General features: G+C 42.6%; 1 protein-coding gene across 3 annotated transcripts in view; it reads left to right on the top strand.

Moving 5' to 3' along the window:
- The window catches only part of pcnt (pericentrin), a 232774-nt gene that overhangs the window by 29183 nt on the left and 178261 nt on the right, over window positions 1–25330 (top strand). For all 3 annotated transcript variants that reach the window (XM_072261173.1, XM_072261172.1, XM_072261171.1), the window contains exons 10-13: window positions 3399–3654; window positions 5324–5403; window positions 11677–11851; window positions 25094–25230. In XM_072261173.1, coding sequence (XP_072117274.1) covers window positions 3399–3654; window positions 5324–5403; window positions 11677–11851; window positions 25094–25230 — 648 coding nt within the window. The remainder of the gene's footprint in view (window positions 1–3398; window positions 3655–5323; window positions 5404–11676; window positions 11852–25093; window positions 25231–25330) is intronic.

The following is a 25330-nucleotide window of genomic DNA, read 5'->3' as shown; positions in this document are numbered from 1 at the left end:
TGGAGTGTAGGCGCTTGGCGAAGCAATCTCCCAGTCTACATCAGGTCTCACCGCTTCACCGAGCACCTACGCTCCATCTGTCAGAAGAAATGGGATCTCCCAGTAGCCACCCATTTTATTTCCATTTCCCATTGCCATTCTGATATGTCTATCCATGGCCACCTCTACTGTCGCAATGAGGCCACACTCAGGTTGGAGGAACAGCACCTCATATAATGCCTGGGTAACCTCCAAGCTGGTGGCATGAGCATCGAATTCTCAAATTTCTGCTAATGCATCCTTCACCATTCCCCATTCCCTTTTCCCTCCCTCTGATGCTCCTCCCTCCTTTCTTTCTTCCATGGCCTGCTGTCTTCTATTAGATTTGCCCTTTATCTCTTTAATCTACTTCCCTGCTCTTTATTTCACCCCTCCTCCTCATGGTTTCATCTATTACCTTGTGTTTCTCCCCCTCCTCTTTACTCTGACTCCATCTTTTTTTCTCCAGTCCTGCTGAAGGGTCTTGGCCCAAAAAGTTGACTATACTCTTTTCCTTAGATGCTGCCTGGCCTGCTGAGTTCCTCCAGCATTTTGTGTGTGTTGCTTCATTATTTTCAAATCTTTAGATAGATAGATAGATATACTTTATTGATCCCGAGGGATCAACCAAGAATAGGGCATAAATATAGCAATACAAAAACCACAAACAATCAAACAACAATATGCAAATGTGCCAGATGGAAATAAGTCCAGGACCAGCCTATTGGCTCAAGGTGTCTGACCCTCCAAGGGAGGAGCTGCAAAGTTCGATGGCTACAGGCAGGAACAACCTTCCATTATGCCCATTGTTGTATCTCGGTGGAATATGGCCGGAGTCCAACAGCATAAAGTTCAATATCCGGTCTAGAAACATGTTCCTCGATCGTAATATAACCAGGATTGCACCATCTGTTGTTAACCAGAACAGCAAGCCCCCAACTCCTTTACGCTTATCGCTCCCAGTGCACTTCCGGTCAGCCCAAACGGTCTGGAAGCCCTCCATGGAAACATTTTGGTCGGGTATGTCCTCGTGCAGCCCCGTTTCAGTAAAACACATAACACTGCACTCCTGAAATGTTCGCTGACTCCTGGCGAGCGCTGTCAACTCGTCCATTTTATTACCCACCGAACTCCTCTTCTTCATAAGTCTCTGTAGTCTTGACCCGGTCCTCTTTCCTCGCCTTTGTGATCCCCCTCTGCATCCTGTTTGTTTTCCTCCAGATTTCAGCAGGGGTGTCCGCCGCTCTGTTTGCTAAACCGGCTGGCATAAGCGCAATCAGCTGGTCCTTGGAATGAACAATGGGACCATACTGCTGCCCCTCTAGTGAGATATGTCCGAATGTAACTATTTCCAGCGCTAAAAACCCAAATAAAACACTCTTCACCAGCATGTTAGAGAGGGTGCAGCTTCAACATGTTACGGTGGAAAAAAAATACAACAAATAACGTAAGTTGAAGAAAAAAGTAAGAAAACTAGTTGGAACGGCTGTAACAGGCTGCATGCACGACCGGCGCATGCGCACTTTGACCATGGGGCTATTCTGGCAAATTGGAAATTTCATAATGTGGTATTGCTGTTTTGTTTAAAATAAAACACAAGCAGAACAGATAGACAATAACTACTTGCCAGTCAGTTTAATGTGTTGTGAACACAAAATAATCTGCAGATGCTGTGATCAAAGCAACACTTTCAGTACGCTGGATGAACTCAGCAGGTCGGGCAGCATCAGTGGAAACGATGAGTTGACATTTCGGGCCGGAACCCTTTGTCAGGACTGAAGAATGAAAGAAGGGGAAGGAATTGAAGAATGCTTGTAGCTTCAGTTGAAAGACCAGCAATTTGAAAGACAAATGGATGGGGGAAGGGAAGCATTGATGTCATAGCCCTGAAAACAATGGGTAGTAGAAGAAGGAGGCGGAACCATGAGGGAGCTGGGGGAGGGGGTAGAGTGAAATAGGGATAGAGGAAGGGAGGGGGAGGGAATTACCGGAAGTTGGAGAATTCTATGTTCATACCAAGGGGCTGGAGACTACCTAGACGGTATGAGTTATTGCTCTTCCAACCTGAGTTTAGCCTCATCATGACAGTAGAGGAGGCCCGTTGTCTTTCAAATTACTGGTCTTTCAACTGAAGCTACAAGCATTCTTCAAATCCTTCCCCATCTTTCATTCTTCAGTCCTGACAAAGGGTTCTGGCCCGAAACGTCGACTCATCGTTTTTAACTGATGCTGCCTGACCTGCTGAATTCATCCAGCGTACTGAAAGTGTTAGTGTAATGTGTTAGTTGACAAATTATTGGAAAAGTATTTTTCAGACAGATTATCTATATTCGTAGAGACCCAGATTAATCAAAGACAGTGAGCAAAGAATCGTTCGAGGAAGCAGAGTCCATCCAGTATCGATTTATTTCTGAGGAGCTTATGCTGGTTGATGAGCCTATCATATTTAATGCAGTTATGTAAATTTTAGTGAGGCATTTAACAAAAAATCCCACAGCAGAATGATTGGGAAAGTAAGCCCATGGGTTTCAAGAATAACCTGATAAATAGATTAAAAGTTGATTTAGTGGTAAAAGTTTAATGTATCCCTGTGAATGTGTGGGTTTCCTTGTGTACTCCTGTTCCCTCCCACACTCCAAAGGCTTACAGGTTAGCTTTTAATTCATTGTAAATTGCACTGTGATTAGTCCAGTGTTTAGGGTGTTTTGCTGCCTGAATGATATTCTTTCAATACAGATTCCTGTTTACCACCATCTTCGTATATGGAATAGTGTAGGGAGGTGGAATATATATATCTATTCCTAGTTTCACCAGGCATGTTCTAACAAATGTATTTTTCACAAACTTAATTGTGTAAATTGTGTTAGTGTACCAGACAAGTGCACAGGGAGCACAGTATTTATTGACCTGTCTTTGAAGCCTTTCATGTTTTTATGGTTTGTATCCAGCAATTTAATGGTTTCCTCTCAAAGCTGAAAATTTACTAACAGAAGCCTGATTTTCCCCACCCCCATCCAAAATCTAAAGTTTTAGCCACAGTTATGTTGAAATATTTCAAGTTGCCATTCTTGATTCTTTCTGTGCCCTAAACATAACAAGTGATTGGGGTGGAGGTAGCTACATCTTACTGCCTTCAGTCACAGAAAAAACATTGAACTTACAACAAAAGGCCAGGAGAATAAGAAAGACAGGGAAGTCCTTTGATATATGTAACAAACCACTTTGCTCTGTCTTTGTGGAGCTCCTACGAAATTTTTAAGTTATAGCTGTGAATAAGTAACTTTATGTAAGCTGTATCTATGTTTGTGATGGGTTCTCAATATTCCAATATAAATTGTTCAGTATTTCCTTGTTCTGAGAGGAACTGTCTTTTCCATCAGACAGAGCACAGCCTGGAGCTGGAATCTCTTCGTCTAAGCCTAAACAACATGCATAGGGCCCAACTTGAGCTGATACAGTCTAACCTGCAGCGTGAGAAGGAGGAGTCCCTTTCAGAGTTACGGGAAGTGCTAAACGATAAACGACGCCAAGAGGTGGCAGTGCTGCAGAACAGACAACAATTGGAATTGGAATGCATTAGGGAGCAAAACCAACAGCAAATGGAACAATCTTTAAAGAAGCACCAACAGGAAATGGGTAGAGTATTTTATTGGATGAAGGAGTTTGAATTCCTTCAGCATTTAGTGTGTTGCTCCAAGTTTCCAGCATGTGCAGTCTTTCTTCTGTTTGAATTCTGTATGTTTGAGGTTACATATTTGTGCTATTGTTACAAATTTCTTGCAGAAATTACTGTTCCTCATATACATACAAGGAAAGATTGTTTTAAATTAATGCTTGTTTCTTTATATTTCCTTGCATTTTTTTTCCTTTATTGAGAGACGCAGTGTGGAACAGCCCCTCCCAGCCCAACGAGCCACACTGCCCAGCAACTCATCTATTTAACCCTAACCTAATCACTGGACAATTTACAATAATCAATTAACATACTAACTTGGTATGTCTTTGGACTGTGGGAGGAAACCAGAGCACCTGGAGGAAACCCACATGTTCACGGGGAGGACGTACAAACTCCTTAAAGGGGATGCTAGAATTGAACTGCACACTCTGATGCTGTGAGCAGTAATAGTGTAACTTTAACAACTATGCTGAAGTGTTGCCCCAACCTAAATGCAGCTAAGCCTGTCATCTGTGGTTTGAAGAATGCAGGCAATATTGGGTCTATCATATGTCTCATTAAAGCCTGTTGCAATAGGGGAAATATTACCTAAGTTCCATAGAACAGTACAGCACAGTACAGGCCCTTCAGCCCACAATGTTGTGCCGACCCTTAAACCCTGCCTCCCATATAACCCCCTCATGACTCTTACCTAGCTCATGACTTTTTTTGTCATATCTTCTCCATTGTAGAGAGTTCTGAAATAATTTTCTATAACATCAGATTTCTGCACCTCCCTTAATTCACCACTACTGAAGTACATCTTTATAACACTTCATCACTCAACAGTTCTGATGATGTGTTGGTCACCTTTCTTATACCCTTGATCATATTTGGGTCTTCTAAAATGTAACTTCCCATATCTTAAATGATGCTAAGTCAGAGGTTGTCAGAATTTGATATTCGTGAAGATAAGCCAAACTTGTATCATTCGTAACCTTGGGATAACAAAGTATTTGATGGCCAGTTACGTATTGATGAAGGGGAACTATTGTTATGTGCAACACAAATAATATTTGATTATTTGGAAATACTGTATGTGCAATTGGTATCTGACTCACTGGGAGCTCATTTACTGTCTTCCCTTTAAGTTCACGAAATCCACTAGAAAGTTTATCATAGTGCTTATAACTTTAAAAAAGGAAGTATTAAAAGTGTTTTTAGTTATTAGTAGCATAACAACCAATAGACTGGAAAATCTGTCACTATGGCAGCATCATGATCTCAAATGTACCAGATTAATGGAATTTTACTGCAATTGCAGTCAGTTATATGCATAGCAAACTTAATCAGTAGTGTTATCCATTTTAGTGCAGATGGGTGTGAGTTAAATGTAGATCATCGTGCTGCTTCTGTCCTGATCTTTTACACCACCCAAGAATGTGGACATGGCCTCTGCATCTGAAAAGATGGAGCCTTTAAAGAGCAGTACTCCACTGGTATCTCACTGAATCATCAGCCGGGTGTAAAACTTGAAACTACTCACCTTAAAACTGTACCAATTAAGTTATAATGCACGAAACTATGTAGTACAATTCACAAGTAAATAGAAGAGGAACTCATGTTTCTACTCCATACTTTTGTTTCTAGAGAATTTACGGAATGATTTGGAAAGAGAAGCAACTCTTCTGAAGGCCAAAATGGTGGCAGAAGAATCAGAGAAACTGCAAGTATGAAAAACCATGATTCAGATATTAGGATTTTTTTTTGCCTATAAGTGACCCTAATGTTATGACTGTTCAGATAATGGAACTTTACCCTTGCAGAGTTCACAGGTTACAAGTTGATATACTGAATATATTTGCTCTTATAGTATTTATAGGGGGTGGTGTGTTGAAACAAAGAAGTAAATAACTTTTATTTCACCTCATTTCTTGGTGCAGGTTCATGTGGCGCAGTTTCATGTTATAGAAAATTGTTTAAAAGGCAAGTTTTCCAAGGATGTAACTTCCCCTAAAGTGCTGCAATCACCTGGAGACTGCTTGGAGAAAAAGAAACCTGTCCAGCATGTTTGCTTCTCACAATTCTGATAATTCACATGCCGTGGTGGGGGAGTCTAGGACAAGAGGGCACAGCCTCAGGATAGAGAGGTGCCCTTTCAAAACAGAGATGCAGAGAAATTTCTTTAGCCAAAGGGTGGTGAATTTGTGGAATTTGTTGCCACATGCAGCTGTGGAGGCCAGGTCATTGGGTGTATTTAAGGCAGAAATTGACAGGTTCTTGATTGGACATGGCATCAGAGGTTACAGGGAGAAGGCCAGGAACTGGGGTTGAGGAGGAGAAAAGAAAAAAAAGGATCAACCATGATTGAATGGCGGAGCAGACTCGATGGGCTGGTTGGACTAATTCTACTCCTATGTCTTATGGTCTAATATAGAAACTAATGGCCCGAAATCATCATTTTGTTTTAACTACACTATATGAAATACTGCACAGCTTGAGGCTGTTTGGGTTTCATGCCATTGCAGAGAGAGATGTCTAATGCTTTCCTCTTTACTGTGAGTGTTGCATTTTGTTTCTTTTGCACAAATGACAATTTCCTTTTTAAACTTGATCACTTTTCAAACATTGCATCATAATATCACTGTACTCATTACGTCAATATTGGAATGAGCTACAAATGGATTTTCAGTTCATGGGAACAGATCTGTAGAAGGTCAGTAATAGTTCATGTTAAAATAGCTTAATGGGTACATTTATTACCCCATGTAATTGGCTGTGATTGCCAAAATAATTGAGGAAGGTCATCAGGGACTTGCAGAATTTCCTTGGCCTTTTCAGAAAGTAGGGCCACTGATAGGCTTTCTTATCATGGTAGTTGTGGGAGTCTGTGGGTGTGGAGTGGGTATCGGAGCTGCACCTGTCCAGTGAGGTGGAGGTGAGGGAGGTTCAGAAAGGGAGAGGAAGTCTCAGGTTCACCGTGTGAAGGTGAGAATGGCATGGAAATTGGCTGCAAAATTGATGAAATTTTTGAGTACTACTTTAGTACACAGTCAGCATGGTTTCCTTCAGGGAAAAGCTTGCCTGACAAACCTGTTGGAATTATTTGAGGAGATTACAAGTAAGATAGATAAAGGGGATGCAGTGGATGTTGTAGATTTGGACTTTCAGATGCCCTTACCAAGGTGCTACACATGAGGCTGCTTACCAAGTGAAGAGCCCATGGCATTACAGGAAGGTTACTAAAATGGTTAGAGCATTGGCTAATTGGTAGGAGGCAGCGAGTGGGAATAAGGGGATCCTTTTCTGGTTGGCTGCCAGTGACTAGTGGTGTTCTGCAAGGGTCAGTGTGGGACCACTTCTTTTTATGCTGTATATAAATGATTTAGATGATGGAATAGATGGCTTTGTTGCCAAATTTGCAGAGGATACGAAGATGATATGTGGAGGGGCAGGTAGTGTTGAGGAAACGGGTAGGATGCAGAAGGACTTAGATTAGGAGAATGGGCAAGAAAGTGGCAAATGAAATACAATGTTGGAAAATGCATGGTCATGTACTTTGGTAGTAGAAATAAATGTGCGGACTATTTTTTTAAATAGGGATAAAATCCAGGAATCTGAGATGCAGAGGGACCTAGGAGTCCTTGTACAGAACACCCTGAAGGTTAACTTGCAGGTTTAGTCGGTGGTGAGGAAGACAAATGCCATGTTAGCATTCATTTCAAGAGGTCTAGAATACAAGAGCAGGGATGTGATGCTGATGCTTTATAAGGCATTGATGAGACCTCACTTTGAATATTGTGAACAGTTTTGGGCCCCTCATCTTAGAAAAGATGTGCTGGTATTGGAGAGGGTCCAGAGGAGGATCACAAGGATGATTCCAGGAATGAAAGGATTATCATACGAGGAACGTTTGATGGCCCTGGGTCTGTACTTGCTGGAATTCAGAATGATTGGAGGTGGGGGGGGGGGGGGGGAGATCTCATTTTTGAATGTTGAAAGGCCTAGACAGAGTAGATGTGGAAAGGATGTTTCCCATGGTGGGAGAGTCTAGGACAAGAGGGCACAACCTCAGGATAGAGAGGAGCCCTTTCAAAACATATGCGGAGAAATTTCTTTAGCCAAAGGGTGTGAATTTGTGGAATTTGTTGCCACGTGCATCTGTGGAGGCCAGGTCGTTGGGTGTATTTAAGGTAGAGATTGATAGGCTCTTGATTGGACATGGCATCAAGGAGAAGGCCGGGAACTGGGGTTGAGGAAGAGATTTTTTTTTTCAAAAAAAGAGAATCAGCCATGATTGAATGGCGGAGCAGACTCGATGGGCCAGATGGCCTAATTCTGCTCCTGTGTCTTACGGTCTTGTTAGTGAAAGAAGCAGCATCAATGCTGCTGTTGAAGCACTAGAACAGTACAGCATGGGAACAAGGCCTTTGGCTCACAATGAAGGTAGTTTTGAGGGAGTGTGCCTAAGTAAGATTGAAACAAAGGATAGGTTTGCTGAGTGCCTGTAGCTACATTTATCATGGAGTTGGAGAACTTGTTTCATTGGAAAGCAAGTTGTGCCAGGGGAATGAATTTATTGGAAGGTGGAAATGGCTGGGTCTGGGTTTGAGGAGGAAGTGAATAGCTCTCAGACCTTCCCAAAGTGGGATGACTGCATGGAGTGATTGTGCATCCGAAGTGATCAGAGGCATAACAGCACGAACCAGACCCTACTGCCTAACTAGTTCATGCAGACTGAGTTGTCCATCAGCAAATCCCATTTTCTTGCATTTGGCCCATATCTGTCCACAGGTTTCCCCTGCCATCTGAAGGTAGAGCGTTCCTATGAAACGGTTCGTAAGCCGGAATGTCGTAAAGTGAAGAAGCAATTACCATTTATTTATATGGGAAAAATTTGTGAGCGTTCGCAGACCCAAAAAATAACCTACCAAATCATGCCAAATAACACATAAAACCTAAAATAACAGTAACATAGTAAAAGTAGGTATGATATGGTAAGTACACAGCCTATATAAAGTAGAAATACTTTTCTACAATCATTGCCGCATTGTTCTCTGTAGTGAAAATCTCACGCAAACGCTCTCAGCAGAAACACGGCGCAAGCGCTCTCAGCAGAAACACTCTCTCCAGTAACCTTTAAGCTATGAAGCTGCCAAATCATACCAAATAACACAAAAATACATAGCCTGTATAAAGTAGAAATAATGTATGTACAGTGCAGTATCACTTATCGGAATCGGGAAGACAACCTCGAGCACACTGATGATGGTGTGTTCGGTTTCGATTGTTAGGTGCAGTGGTCCCCAACCTCCAGGCCGCCGACCGATACCGATCTGCGAAGAATGCAGCGGTACAGCGGTAGCCGGGATGCACCCAGCACATCTTTAAGAAAAAAGCCGAAATAAATAAGCTAATTAATTAGGTGCCGCCCAGCACGTAAATGTCGGTCCAGATCAGTACCGTAAACCTACGTACTCTTTCAAAATTAAAGTCATACTTTATCATTGCAGCGAAAATCTCACGCAGTTGCTTCACGTTCAGTAACTGGACGACTTCACTTTCGGTCCGTTCGCTACTGCATTCGGTTTCGATTGTTATCCTTTCCTCTTCCAGTTGCATCAGCTCCTTCATCTATCAGTTCTTGGTCATGGGATGTCTAAACCTCTTCAACATCTTCGTCATCTTCCACAAGCCAAACTCACTTTGTCCATACTTCGTTCACCACGATCGAAACGCTTAATTATGTCTAGTTTTACACTAAGTGTAACACCCTTACGAGCTCTTTTAGGCTTTTCCGATACCTTAGAACTCATCTTGCTAATGGCTGCTCACTGTTGGAGCAAAGCCGGCTAGAATGCAGTTCCGGGGGAGGAGCTTGGATGCTCGGGGCGTGCGCTGATTTTTTCGCACACTGCCTTTTTTCGTAACAGTGAAAACACCTTCTGTTAGTGAAAACAGGTAACTAATGTAGGTCTTTCGTAACAGCGAGGTTTCGTAAAGCGAACGTTGGAAAAGAGGGGGACACCTGTATTCCCTTCCTATTCGTATACATGTCCAAAAGATTCTTAAACCATGCATTCATGGAAGTGAAAACATCAGCAGGTCTGACTTTAGCACATAAAGAAGTAGCAAATTGAGGTGTTTAATGCAGAGTTTGTGTTTAATTAAATGTGTCTTTTTGCTGTGGTGAGATTTCTGAACCCTTGAGAGATCTTTATGTCCTCTTCAGCTACAGATGAGGCTCCAAAAGAGTAGACAATGGTCAATTCTGTTCCTTTGTTAAGAAGGGCACCAGAAACAAACCAGGATATTGTAGGTCAGTGAACTGTGCATCAGTAGTTGGGAAATTATTGGGGAATATCCTTGTGGGCACTCTGACAATGAGGAAGTAATGAAGATTGAGGGGATGGCAGTGGATTTTGTCTATCTGGACTTTATTAAAGCATTGACAAGGTCCCTCATGGTAGGCTGTCCAGAGGACTAAAGACATATAGAATCAATGGTAAGATGATAAATTGAATCCAGATTAAGCCTAGCCATGAAAGACAAAGGATGGTAGTAGAGAGTTTTTTTTTCTGACTGGAGGTCTGTGACCAGTGGTGTTCTCAGAGATCAGAGGTGGGGTGCTCTATTGTTCATAATACCCATTAATGATTTTGATGAAAAAATTGGTGGTCTGATGAAGTTTGCAGATGACACAAAAATTGATGAAGTTGTGGATAGCAAGGAAGGTCATCAGAGTCTATATTGCAGGTCGACCTTCTATAATCCTCCACCATTGAGACACAAGGAGTGCCGGATAAGTGTAAATGCCAAATTTCAGAAGGATCACCTTAAGCAATAGCTAACCACTTCATCATACTTTTAAAATGTCAAAGGATTCAAAGGTTCATTTAATGTCAGAGAAATGTATACAATATATATCTTGAAATGCATTTTCTTCGCAACCATCTACAAAAACAGAGGAGTGCCCCAAAGAATGGACGACAGTTAAATGTTAGAACCCCTAAGTTCCCCCCCGCTCCCCTCCCTCCTGCGCATAAGCGGCAGTGAGCAACAATACCCCCCCAGGCAAAAAATAAAGAGCACCCACTACCAGCACTCAAGCATGAGCTAAGCGATAGCAAGGACACAGACTTGCAGTTACCCCAAAGGCAACATTGTACTCTCAGTTAGTGAGGGAATCCTTGTTAGTTTCTTTTCCTCTGCTTAGTAATATGCTTAAATTCAGCAGGTCACCACGTCTGATCTGAGGTCATAAGCAGAAGAGAACAGAGCACTGGCCGGGCGATGCCGGAGGGCAGTGCGCAACTACCGTGCCTCACAAGTGATATTAATAAATGCAGGAAAACAAGCAGGAATCGCCTGTCTGTGCTTACAAGAGCGCGCCAACACGTGAACAGATCTAGCACAACCAAAACAATGCATTGTTTGGTATGGTGCCTGGAAAATTTGAAATTACAGTTGCGCGGAAAATTTGAAATCAGTGCGGATTATCGAAGGAACCGGATTACAGGTAGTCGGATTAGTAAAGGTCGACCTGAATAGTAAATTGGCAGGACCATTAGGAGCATTGATGTACAGAGGGCTCTTGTGGAGCAAGTCCATGAAAATGGCAAAGCACGTAGGCTGCATGGTAAACCTTTTTTTAGGCTAGAGTTGGAGTACTTTATGCAGTCCTGCTCACCACGTTACATGAAGAATGTGAAGACTTTGGAGAGGTTCACCAGGATGTTGTCCAGGCCTGGTAGTATTAGCTATAAGGAGGGTTTGGACAAACCTTGAAGTTTATAATCCTGTTATCCAGGTAAACTTTTAAAAGTTCTTGATAGAACCATAAAGGTATACCATATTAGTTCTAGAATATGAACAGTTTTGCTTAAGCTATATATGGTCTCTTGGTAGGTGACTGCAAAAAAAAATTATACTAAAAAATACAAGAGCTTTTGCAGGTCTGATTTCATTTATTTGTACTGATGATAGCCTTTGTATTCCATCAGAGCATGGAAAAGGAGTGGGAGGAAGAGATGAAGCAGCGCCTTGAGAACCAGAAGGAGACAATGTCCACAGAGCATCAAACTGAGCTGGAAGAATGGATCAGCAAGGTGGAGAAACTACAGAATCAAGTGGAAGCTGTCCAAAATGAAGAAGCATTATGCCAAAAGTGTGAGAAAAGTAAGAATAAGTTATCAATTAATTTTGAGTACTGCAGATGGAAGGATCTGGACTATTCGGTCTCCTCTGCGAGATGAAAGAGTGGTCCAACCCTGCCTTTTCTCAATATTTATGATTCCACTTCTCCTGCCCCGCAAATATTTATCCAGGTCTCCTTTGAAAGCTACTGTTCTGTATGTATCTATGAGCCAGTATATTTCTAATGTTTCTTCTCTCATGCTGTCTATTTTTCAGGCTTTAAATTAATTTGGCAGGGAAGTGGGGTGTAGATTGGTAGTAAAACAGGTAAAGAGATGGAGCAAATATAGAAGATAAATGAAGTAAGTCCAGTAGGTAGACCAGATAGAGGTGTGATAAAGCACGTGGGAGGACTGGTGTGCTAAACTGCATATATTTCAATACAAGGAGCCTGACTGATAGTACTGATAAATGTGGATCATTGATAGGCACATGAGAACACAATGTTATTGCAAGCACAAAAAAGTGGCTGAAAGAGGGCAGGATTGGCAGTTTAACAATCAAAGCTATAGAGGTTTCAGGTGTGATTATTTTAGTAGGGGTTGGTTAGCGGGTTGGTGAAAGAGGAGGAGATACTGCAATATTGATTATGGAGGACATTATTGGATGTCCTGGAAGGGTCTTCAAATGAAGTTTTTGGGGAGAACCTAAAAATACGAGTGATCACTTTATTAACAGACACACGAAGTTGGAGGAACGCAGCAGGTCAGGGACACGAACATCAACGTTTTGGGCCTTAACCATTCATTATTCCTTGGTGATCACCACTAGGGATATATTATAGGCCCGAAAGCAATCAGCACAAGATGAAGGAGCAAATATATGGACAAATCAGAGATGTGTAAGAACCTAGGTTTACAGAAGTGTGAAATTTTAACTTCTCCATTATTGACTGGGATTGTCTTAGTGTGAGGGTTTGGATGAGGTGGAGTTTGTAAAATGTATCCATGTGCAATTTTTTGAGGTAATATATAGTGTTGTGTCCTTGAACAAGGCGCTTAACCACACATTGCTTCGCGACGACATCGGTGCCAAGCTGTATTGGCCCTTGCCCTTCCCTTGGACAACATCGGTGGTGTGGAGAGGGGAGACTTGCAGCATGGGCAACTGCCGGTCTTCCATACAACCTTGCCCAGGCCAATGCCCTGGAAACCTTCCAAGGCGCAAATCCATGGTCTCACGAGACTAACGGATGCCTATATATAGAGCCATTAGAAAAGGGGCTGTACTGGAATAAATCTTGTGAAATGAGGTTGGGCAGTTGGAAATGTCAGTGGAGAGCATCCTGTTTGATCATCATTCTCCAAATGTCAAGATAGTCATGGAATGGATACGGACGTAAAGTTAATTGGGGGAAGGCGCATTTCAATAATACAAGGCGGGACTTGACAAAGCTTAAAGCAGCTGGGTGTGGATGAAACAGCATTTAACAATTTGGAGTCTTTTAATAGTGAAAAATATTAGCCCTGAACTCTATTCTTGTAAAATGGAAAGGCAAGGATTTCAAGATTAAGGAGCCCTGCTTGACAGCTTGATGACTAAGTAAAAGGAAGCAGGTATGGGTGACTGATGGGTACAGCAGAGTAGTTTTGTTTTTTTTTTAAAAAAACGGGTAGTCAAAGGGAGACCATCAAATGTCACCAGTAAGATTAAGAAGCACCCTAAGGCAGATACTATCCCAAGAACAATCCTCAGACTGTGTTGGTTGTTGATGCAAAATGACATATTTGGCTGTTTGTTTTGATGCATATGTGACAAATAAAAACTAATCTTTAACGCATTTTGTATGTATGTTGGGTAACCAGCAAAGGCTTGGGTCCCCTGAAGGACCAAAGGAGGAATTTGTGGATGGAGCAGGAAATGTAAGTGAGGTCTTAAAATATATTCACAAAGGAGAGAAGCATGGTATATGGTGAGTGCCCATGGACAAGGCAGTGATATTCTAGGTGATGTTAACATTAAGCAGGAGGAGCTGTCAGATGTTGTGGAGAAACCAAATGTCAGTAAGTCACCAGAGCCTGATGAGGTTTATGCCAGACTGCTATGGGAGGGAAGGATGGCGGTTGCTGGACCTTAATGAAGATGTTTATGCATTTGATGGCCACAGCTGAGATACCAGATGACTGAAAGATAGTAAATGTAGTTTATTCTTCAAGAAGAGCAACAGGAAAAAGCCAGGTAACTACAACTCATCAACAGTGGGGAAATCACTGACAAAAAGTTCTGAGATGGGATTTATTTGCTCTAAGACGGACATTAGTTAGGGATAGTCAGCTTGCCTTTGTTTCATGGGAAGTCGTGTTCCACTGAGTTTTGAAGGTATAATTAAGTATATTGATGGTAGGTATTATCTACGTGAAAATTTTGTGAGACATAAGTCTTGCATGGTAGGCAAATCCAAAACATGGGAGCCTACGGGTTTCAAAGGAAGAGGGCAGACTGAATCTAAAATTTGGAGACTGGATGTGGAATGCTGTTTTTCTGATGGATGTCTGTGGCTGGTGATGGACCATAACAGTTAGTGTTGGCAGACTTGATGTATGTGATAAACGTTAGTGACTTGGAGGTGAATGTATGAGGTACCATTCGTAAGTTTGCATTTGTCATGGAAATTGGTGGTATTACAGATAATGAGAAGGAAAGTCTTGAGTTATAGCATAATATAGGGCAGCTGGAATGTTAGAGCAATTGCAGGCGGAATTTAACATTAACAAGCGTCAAGTGATGTATGTTAGAAGTTGGGAAGACATCTACATTAAATAGTAGAACGTATTGATGAAAGGAGGGGCCTTGGGTTCATAGGCATATTCCCCTGAAGGTAAAAACACGGACAAATAGAATGATGAATAAGATATATGGAATGCTTAGCTTCGTCTGGTGGGGAATGGATTAAAAGAGCTGGGATGTCATGTTGCATCTTTATAAAGTATTGATTAGACTATACCTGGGATGAAGTTCTGGTCACCACCTTGTAGAAATGATGCTATTGATCTGAAAACACTGCAGAGGAGGTTCATCAGGATTTTGCCTGGATTGGAACATTTCAGTTATAAGAAGAGATTGGATTGCTGGCTTTGTTTTCCCTGGAGTGAGAAACCTTGGCTGTGTATTTATCATATCATTCCTGCTTTTACTATGTTACTGTTATTTTAGGTGTTATTTGGCATTATTTGGTAGGTTATTTTTGGGTCTGCGAACGCTCACAAAATTTTCCCATATAAATAAATGGTAATTGCTTCTTTGCTTTACGACATTTCGGCTTACGAACCGTTTCACAGGAACGCTGTACCTTCGGATGGCGGGGGAAACCTGTATAGGAGATAGAGAGTAGATAATAAGAATTTTTTTCTTTTGTTTCTTTGCCAAGAGTTTCTAATAGAAGTAGTAGGGATTTGGAGGGAAACTGGGGGGAGAATTTTTTTGCAAAGTGATTGGAATCTTTAACACCCTGGTCAAGGCTGGTATTCTTGTAACATTTAAGCATCTAATCATGAACATAATTGGCTGTGGGGCTTGTTTCTGTGCTGTACAACTGTAGACCTTGAATGGATTTTTTGCATCTGTATTTACTCGGGAGACAGACGCAGAGTTTATAGAAGCGAAGCAAAGCAGCAGTGAGGTCACGGACCAGAAACAGGTTACAGAGGTGACAGCAAACGCCACCTCCTCTATAATCTGCATGTGTTTGCTGTCTTGAGGAAAATTAGGATGGATAAAATCCCTAAGGCCAAGGTGCTCCTTCGGACCAGGTGGAAGGCTGGTGCAGAAATTGTAGGATCCCTAGCTGAGATACTTAAAGCATTCTTAGCCACAGGTAAGGTGATGGAGGATTGGCAGATAGCTAATGCTGTTATGTTGTTTAAGAAAGGCTTTAAAAATAAACCAGGAAATTAAAGCCTGGTGAGCCTGACATCAGCGGTGAGTAAGTTATTGGAAGGTATTCTAAAGGACCAGACAATCACTTCCGGGGAGCATAGGCGCGACTCGAGTAGCAGCAGTACTTCAAGGCATACAATTAAATATTCCCGTTTCAGCCTGTTACAGCTAAAAAGCACAACTGCTTCCAAGGTCAATACAGTCAACAAAAACATCTTGATGTGTTTGAACAAACTGTTGCTGCTTAAAACCGATGGCAGCAGCACCGATTGTGGTTGGAAGTGCCGACGGAGGGTACCTCGGAGGCAGTGCTGGAGTAGGTCTGGGTTACAGGTACGCTTCAGGAAACAGGGTTTTAAACTCCCTCTGCCTACTATCTTGCTGGTTAACGTGCAGCCTCTGGTGAATAAAATGGGTGCTGTCAGAGCTAGAGTGCTGAATCAGAGGGGCATTAGGACCGCATGTGTCCTTTGTTTCTTGGAATCCTGGTTAACCCCTTCCATACCAGATGCAGCGATGCAGATCAACGGGTTTACTATACGCCTTCAGGATAGATCTCTAGTCTCTCTCGAAAGCAGAAGTGGAGGAGTATGCCTCATGATCAACTCTTCTTGGTGCACAAATATATCAATGCTGTCCCAATTCTGCTCAGCAGACCTGGAATATCTAGCAGTAAAGTGCCGTCCTTTTTACCTACCACGGGAGTTCTCTGGTGTCAATTTGGTAGCAGTTTACATTTCACCTCAGGCCAATGTCAAGCAGGCTTTTGATTAGTGGTCCTGGTATGTGCTACCGGGCCGTGAGGAAACGATATGAATCAGCTGCACCTTTTCTCATTCCCTGTCACGCCCACTGTTGAATGCACACGAGGTCCGCAAGAATATTGTCGATATTAAACTGGTCCGCGGTGCACAAAAGGTTGGGGACCCCTGCTTTAGATGATCTGAGTAATGGGATCAACATGCATGAAATAGCGCACCCTAACGCCTTCACCATCGTTTTGGGAGATTTTAACCAGGCCAGTATGGTAAAATCATGAAGCAAAACTATCAACAGATCACTTGCAATACCAGAGGAAACAGCACACTGAACCATTGCTACACCGCCATCAATAATTCCTGCCGTGCTATTCCATGCCCTCACTTCGGGAAGTCTGGTAATCTGCTGTACTTCTATTCCCTGAGTATAGACAGAGACTGAAAACTGCAGTACCAGCAGTGAGGACCAAGAAGGTATGGACAAGGGAGGCACAGGAGTGCCTACAAGACTGCTTTCAAAGATTGGACTGGACTGTATTCAGGGATTCATATTCGAACCTGGCTAAGTACGCTGTAGTTGTTACTTCATTAAAACCTGTGTGGATGAGTGTGTGCCCACAAAGACTTGCTGTACCGTTCTCAAACCAAAAGCCGTGGATGAACCAAGAGGTATGTCATTTGCTGAAGGCTAGATCTGTGGCATTCAAGCCTGGCAACCCAGGCTTGTACCAGAAAACCAGGTATGATTTGCTGAGGGCTATTTCAAGGGTGAAGAGACAATTTCAAACAAGGTTGGAGGCAACATTGGATGCAAGGCAACTCTGGCAGGGTCTGCAGACATTACTTCCTACAAAGTGAAACCCAATAGCATGAATGGCAGCGATGCTTCACTACCAGATGAACTTAATGCCTTCTATGCACGCTTTGAAAGGGAGAGCACAACTACATCTGTGAAGATCCCTGCTGCACCTGATGACCCTGTGATCTCCGCCTAGGAGGCTGATGTTAGACTGTCTTTAAAGAGAGTGAACCCTTGCAAGGTGGAAGGTCCCGATGGAGTACCTGGTAAGGCTCTGAAAACCTGTGCCAACCAACTAGCGGGAGTATTCAAGGATACTTCAAACCTCCTGTTGCAACTGGCGGAAGTTCCCTCTTGCTTCAAAAAGGCAACAATTATACCAGTGCCTAAGAAGAAGAATAATGTGGGCTGCCTTAATGACTATCGCCCGGTAGCACTCACATTGACAGTGATGAAATGCTTTGAGAGGTTGGTCATGACTAGACTGAACTCCTGCCTCAGCAAGGGCCTGGACCCGTTGCAATTTGCCTATTGCGATAACAGGTCAATGGCAGACGCAATCTCAATGACTGACTCTCCACATGGCTTTAGACCACCTGGACAACACAAACACCTAGGTCAGGATGCTGTTCATTGACTATAGCTCAGCATTTAATACCATCATTCCCACATTCCTGATTGAAAAGTTGCAGAACTCGGGCCTCTGTACCTCCCCCTGCAGTTGGATCCTCGACTTCCTACCTGGAAGACCACAGTCTGTGCGGATTGGTGATAACATCTCCTCCTCACCTACGATCAACACTGGCACACCTCAGGTGCGTGTGCTTAGCCCGCTGCTCTACTCTCTATATACACATGACTGTGTGGCTTGGCATAGCTCAAATACCATCTATAAATTTGCTGACAATACAACCATTGTTGGTAGAATCTCAGGTGGTGACGAGAGGGTGTACAGGAGTGAGATATGCCAACTAGTGGAATGGTGCTGCAGCAACAACCTGGTACTCATCATCAGTAAGACGAAAGAGCTGATTGTGGACTTCAGGAAGGGTAAGACAAAGGAACACGTACCAATCCTCATAGAGAGATCAGAAGTGGGGAGAGTGAGCAGCTTCATGTTCCTCGATGTCAAGACCTCTGAGGATCTAACCTGTTCCCAACATGTTGATGTAGTTATAAAGAAGGCAAGACATTGGCTATACTTCATTAGGAGTTTGAAGAGATTTGGTATGTCAACAAATACACTCAAAAGCTTCTATAGTTGTACTGTGGAGAGCATTCTGACAGGCTGCATCACTGTCTGGTATGGAGGGGACTACTGCACAGGACCGAAAGAAGCTGCAGAGGGTTGTAAATCTAGTCAGCTCCATTTTGGGTACTTGCCTACGAAGTACGCAGGACATCTTCAGGGAGCAGTGTCTCAGAAAGTCAGCGTCCATTATTAAGGACCTCCATCACCCAGGGCATGCCCTTTTCTCACTGTTACCATCAGGTATGAGGTACAAAAACCTGAAGGCACACACTTGGCGATTCAGGAACAGCTTCTTCCCCTCTGCCATCCGATTCCTAAATGGACATTGAATCTTCGGACACTGTCTCACTTTACAGTATTTCTGTTTTTGCACGTTTTTTAATCTATTCAATATACCTAATTGATTTACTTGTTTATTTATTTTTATTTTATTTATTGTTTTTTCTTTCTGCTAGATTATGTATTGCATTGAATTGCTGCTGCTACGTTAACAAATTTCATGTCACGTGCCGGTGATAATAAACCTGATTCTGAATATTCAAGTATTTGGATAGTCAGGAACTGATTAGGGATGGTTATCATTACTTTGTGCATGGTAGATTGCGTCCACCCAATCTTGTAGAGTTTTTCGAGGGAGTTACCAGGAAGGTTGATGAAGGCAGGGTAGTAGATGTTGTCTACATAGACTTTAGCAGGCCTTTGACAAGATCCCGGATGGGAAGTTGGTTAAGAGGTTTTAGTCGCTTGGCATGCAAGATGAGGGGAGAGTTTAAACTAGCAGTGCTGGGGAGTGGGAACGGAACTGAAGTGATGGAGAAAAGGGAGGTTGTCTCACAAATAGAGAAAGTTTGGAGACAGTGCGAAAGGGAGGATAGGCAGGTGATAGAGAAGGGACATGCTCAGTCCGATGGTTTAAGATGTGTCTATTTTAATACGAAGAGTATCAGGAATAAAGTGGATGAGCTTAGAGCGTGGATCAGTACTTGGAGCAATGATGTTTTGGCCATTACAGAGACTTGGATGGTGCAGGAGCAGGAATGGCTACTTCAAGTGCAGGCTTTAGATGTTTCAGAAAGGATAGGGATGGAGGCAAAAGAGGTGGGGGCATGGCACTGTTGAACAGAGATAGTGTCACGACTGCGGAAAAGGAGGAAGTCATGGAGGGGTTGTCTACAGAGACTCTGCGGGTGGAAGTTAGGAACAAGAAGGAGTCAATAACTCTACTGGGTGTTTTTTATAGACCACCCAATAGTAACAGGGACATCGAGGAGCAGACAGGGAGACGGTTTCTTGAAAGGAGTAATAATAACAGGGTTGATGTGATAGGAGATCTTAATTTCCCAAATATTGATTGGCATCTCCCGAGGGTGAGGGGTTTAGATGAGGTGGAGTTTGTTATGTATGTTCAAGAAGGTTTCTTGACACAATATGTAGATAAGCCGACAAGAGGAGAGGCTGTACTTCATCTGGTATTGGGAAATGAACCTAGTCAGGTGTCAGGTCTCTCAGTGGGAGAGCATTTTGGAGATGGTGATCACAATTCTATCTCCTCTACCACAGCATTGGAGAGAGATAGGAACAGACAAGTGAGGGAAACGTTTAATTGGAGTAAAGGGAACAATGAGGCTATCAGCCAGGAACTTGGAAGCATAAATTGGAAACAGATGTTCTCAGGGAAACGTACTCAGTAGGTACATTCCAATGAGACATGGAAAGGATGGTAGGATACAAGATCCATGGTACACAAAGGCTGTTGTAAATCTAAACACAAAATACTCTGCAGATGCTGGGGTCAAAGCAATACTCACAACACACTGGAGGAACTCAGCAGGTCGGGCGGCATCCGTGGAGGAGATCGGTCAACGTTTTGGCCTGGAACCCTTCGTCAGGACTGAAGAGGGAAGGGGTAGGAGCCCTATAAAGAAGGTGGGGGGAGGATGGGAAGGAGAAGGCTGGTAGGTTCCAGGTGAAAAACTAGTAAGGGGAAAGATAAAGGGGTAGGGGAGGGGAAGCAGAGAGGTGATAGGCAGGAAAGGTGAAGAAGGAATAGGGGAAAACACAATGGGTCATAGAAGGAAGCGGAACCATGAGGGAGGTGAAAGGCAGCTGGGGGAGGGGGCAGAGTGAAATAGGGATAGGGAAAAGGGAGGGAGAGGGAATTACCGGAAGTTGGAGAATTCTATGTTCATACCAAGGGGCTGGAGACTACCTAGACGGTATATGAGGTGTTGCTCCTCCAGCCTGAGTTTAGCCTCATCATGGCAGTAGAGGTGGCGCTGAATGGGAAGCAGAATTGAAGTGGGTGGCTACCGGGAGATCCTGTCTGTTATGGCAGATGGAGTGGAGGTGCTCGACGAAAATCTAGTCAAGAAGAAAAGAAGAGCTTATGAAAGGTTCAAAATACTAGGTAATGATATGAATCTAGAAGATTATAAGGCTAGCAAGAAGGAGCTTAAGAATGAAATTAGGAGAGCCAGAAGGGGCCATGGGAAGGCCTTGGCCGACAGGATTAAGGAAAACCCCAAGGCATTCTACAAGTATGTGAAGAGCAAGAGGATAAGACGTGAGAGAATAGGACCAATCAAGTGTGACAATGGAAATGTGTGTATGGAATCGGAGGAAATCGTGGAGGTACTTCATGAATACTTTGCTTCAGTATTCACTACGGAAAAGGATCTTGGCGATTGTAGGGATGACTTGCAGTAGACTGAAAACCTTGAGAATGTAGATATTAAGAAAGAGGATGTGCTGGAGGTTTTGGAAAGCATCAAGTTGGATAAGTCACTGGGACCGGATCGGATGTACTCCAGGCTACTGTGGGAAGTGAGGGAGGAGATTGCTGAGCCTCCGGCAATGATCTTTGCATTAGGGAAAGAGAGCTTAACATGACCTTGATAACAGAGGATTGGTTGCGAATTTTGAAGTTGGTTAACTCTTCTTCGATTTGCGCCAGTCATTCTTTGATTCAGTTTAAAATTGTACATCGTTATTATTTGACAAAGGAGAGACTGTCTAAAACATTTCCAAATGTTAATAGTCAGTGTGATAGATGTAAAACTGAGATAGCTACATTGACACATATGTTTTGGTCGTGTAAAGGCGGAGTTGCTTGCTGTCTTGAGGAAAATTAAAGTGGATAAATCCCCAGGACCTGACAGGGTGTTCCCTCGGACCTTGAAGGAGACTAGTGTTGAAATTGCAGGGGCCCTGGCAGAAATATTTAAAATGTCGCTGTCTACAAGTGAGGTGCCGGAGGATTGGAGAGTGGCTCATGTTGTTCCGTTGTTTAAAAAAGGATGGAAAAGTAATCCAGGAAATTATAGGCCGGTAAGTTTAATGTCGGTCGTAGGTATGTTATTGGAGGGAGTACTAAGAGACAGAATCTACAAGCATTTGGATAGACAGGGACTTATTACGGAGAGTCAACATGGCTTTGTGCGTGGTAGGTCATGTTTGACAAATCTATTGGAGTTTTTCGAGGAGGTTACCAGGAAAATGGATGAAGGGAAGGCAGTGGATATTGTCTACATGGACTTCAGTAAGGCCTTTGACAAGGTCCCACATGAGAGGTTAGTTAGGAAAATTCAGTCGCCAGGTATACATGGAGAGGTGGTAAATTGGATTAGACATTGGCTCAATGGAAGAAGCCAAAGAGTGGTAGTAGAGAATTGCTTCTCCGAGTGGAGGCCTGTGACTAGTGGTGTGCCACAGGGATCAGTGCTGGGTCCATTGTTATTTGTCATCTATATTAATGATCTGGATGATAATGTGGTAAATTGGTTAAGCAAATGTGCTGATGATACAAAGATTGGAGGTGCAGTAGACAGTGAGGAAGGTTTTCAGAGCCTGCAGAGGGACTTGGACCAGCTGGTAAAATGGGCTGAAAAATGGCAGATGGAGTTTAATACAGACAAGTGTGAGGTATTGCACGTTGGAAGGACAAACCAAGGTAGAACATACAGGGTTAATGGTAAGGCACTGAGGAGTGCAGTGGAACAGAGGGATCTGGGAATACAGATACAAAATTCCCTAAAAGTGGCGTCACAGGTAGATAGGGTCGTAAAGAGAGCTTTTGGTATATTGGCCTTTATTAATCAAAGTATTGAGTATAAGAGCTGGAATGTTATGATGAAGTTGTATAAGGCATTGGTGAGGCCGAATCTGGAGTATTGTGTTCAGTTTTGGTCACCAAATTACAGGAAGGATATAAATAAGGTTGAAAGAGTGCAGAGAAGGTTTACAAGGATGTTGCCGGGACTTGAGAAACTCAGTTACAGAGAAGGGTTGAATAGGTTAGGACTTTATTCCCTGGAGCGTAGAAGAATGAGGGGAGATTTGATAGAGGTATATAAAATTATGATGGGTATAGATAGAGTGAATGCAAGCAGGCTTTTTCCACTGAGGCAAGTGGAGAAAAAAACCAGAGAACATGGGTTAAGGGTAAGGGGGGAAAAGTTTAAAGGGAACATTAGGGGGGCTTCTTCACACAGAGAGTGGTGGGAGTATGGAATGAGCTGCCAGAGGAGGTGGTAAATGCGGGTTTTTTTTTAACATTTAAGAATAAATGGACAGGTACCTGGATGGGAGGTGTGTGGAGGAATATGGTCCGTGTGCAGGTCAGTGGGACTAGGCAGAAAATGGTTCGGCACAGCCAAGAAGGGCCAAAAGGCCTGTTTCTATGCTGTAGTTTTTCTATGGTTTCTATGAAGTTGTAAATTGGATTAGTCATTGGCCTCGTGGGAGAAGTTAGAAAGAGGTAGTACATGGTTGCCTCTGACTGGAGGCCTGTGTCTAGTGGTGTGCTACAGGAATTAGTGTTGGGTCCTTTTTAGTCATCTATATCAGTTATCTGGATGATAATGTAGTAAACTCGATCAGTAAATTTGTGGATCACAGAGATCAGGTCACAAAAAAAGCTTTTGGCACATTAGCCTTTGTAATTCAAAGTATTGAGTACAAGAATTGGGATGTTATTTTGAAGTTACATAAGGTGTTGGTGTGGCTTAATTTGGAGTATTGTGTGCAGTTCTAGACACCTACCTACACGAGAGATGTCAATAAGATTGAAAGAGTGCGGAGAAAATTTACAAGCATGTTGCCAGGACTTGAGGACCTAAGTTGTATATTTTTAAAAAAAAAGGTTCAATGGGTTAGGACTTCATTCCCTAGAACATAGGAGAATGAGGGGAAACCTGATTAAGGTATATAAAATTGTTGGGTATGGATGAGGTGAATGCAAGCAGGTTTTTCTACTGAGGTTAGGTGATTCTAGAGGTCTTGTGTTAAGCATGAAATGTGAAAGTGTAAGAGGAACATGAAGGGGAGCATATAAAGGAGATTCTGCAGATGTTGAAAGTCCAGAGCGACACACACAATGTTGGAAGAACTCAGTGGATCAGACAGCACGTATAGAAATGCATACAGTGGACATTTCAGGCTAAGGCGCTTCACTGATAAACACTTTGTTACTTTTACCTTTAGCCAACTATCCTATTAATCATAAAGCTAGAAGACATGGGAGCAGAATTAGGATATTTGTCCCATTGAGTCTACTCCTCCATTCCATTGTATTTGATTTATTATCGCTCTCAACCCTATTCTCCTACCTCTCCCTTAACCTTTGACACCCTTGCTAATCAAGTACCTATCTGCCTCAGCTTTAAATATACCCAATGAATTGTCCTCCACAGTTGTCTGTGGCAATGAATTCTACAGATTAACCATCCTCTTACTAAAGAAATTCCTTCTCATCTCTGTTCTAATGTGACGTCCTTTTATTCTGAGGTTATGCCCTCTGGTCCTAGCCTTCCCCACTATAGGAAACATCCTCTTCATGTCCACTCTTGGCCTTTCAGTGTTCGATAAGTTTCAATGAGATCACTTGAGAATGTTCTATCCTCTTGATGTTGTAATTTTGGCTGATTGTGAGAATTTGGTCTCAGTGGATATTATATTATTAGTGAAGTATGTGCTTGCTTGATGGGAGACTGCCAATTTACAATTTAAAACTATTTTGTACATGCAAAATTGCCTTCCATTTCACACAGACATTTGGAGCTATGTGACTAGGGTGTATGTTGGGTGTTTAAAAGACGACAATCTAATTAATGACAGGTGGGTGTAGTGCATCTTTTGGGGATTCACTGGCTCTAAATTTTATTTTATTTAGAGATACAACATGGTAACAAGTGCTTTACACACATGTGACCAATTAACCTACCAGTCCATACTTTTTTGGAATGTGGGAAGATGTGGAACTGGAGGAGGAAATCCTCATGGCCACGGGGAGAACACATAAACACCTTGCAGCGATGGTGGGAACTGAACTTGGGTTGTTGGTGCTGTAACAGCATTATGCTAACCTGTATACTACTGTACCCCTGCAACGTTTGATCAAACGGGGAGGGATTTAAAACCTTGAGAGTAAGTAACTCCACAAATACTGCCAAAGCTACTGAGTGCTTCCAGTACTTTTTATTTTTATTACCTCAGAAACTATTTCTGTTTCAAAACTGAAGATTTCCATATCTTCTTCGTAGATGAGTGTGAGAATTTGGAGAGTCTTTGCCAGATGAATTTAGCAAAGCTTCAGAAACAAGTTCAAAAGGATTACGAGCAGAAACGGGAGGAGTTGATGAGAGAGTCTGATGAAAAAGAAAAGGACCACCGTGCAGAGGTGAGTTGAACTGATTATCTTTGGGATAATGCATTCATTTCCTGACCTGCTACTATTTCTGGAATAGTTTTTTTAATTGTTTTAGGTTTACATTATGTGC

Source organism: Mobula birostris, chromosome 6 (genome assembly GCF_030028105.1).
Source record: "Mobula birostris isolate sMobBir1 chromosome 6, sMobBir1.hap1, whole genome shotgun sequence".
NCBI lineage: Eukaryota > Metazoa > Chordata > Chondrichthyes > Myliobatiformes > Myliobatidae > Mobula > Mobula birostris.
This window is presented reverse-complemented; position numbering and strand designations above follow the sequence as displayed.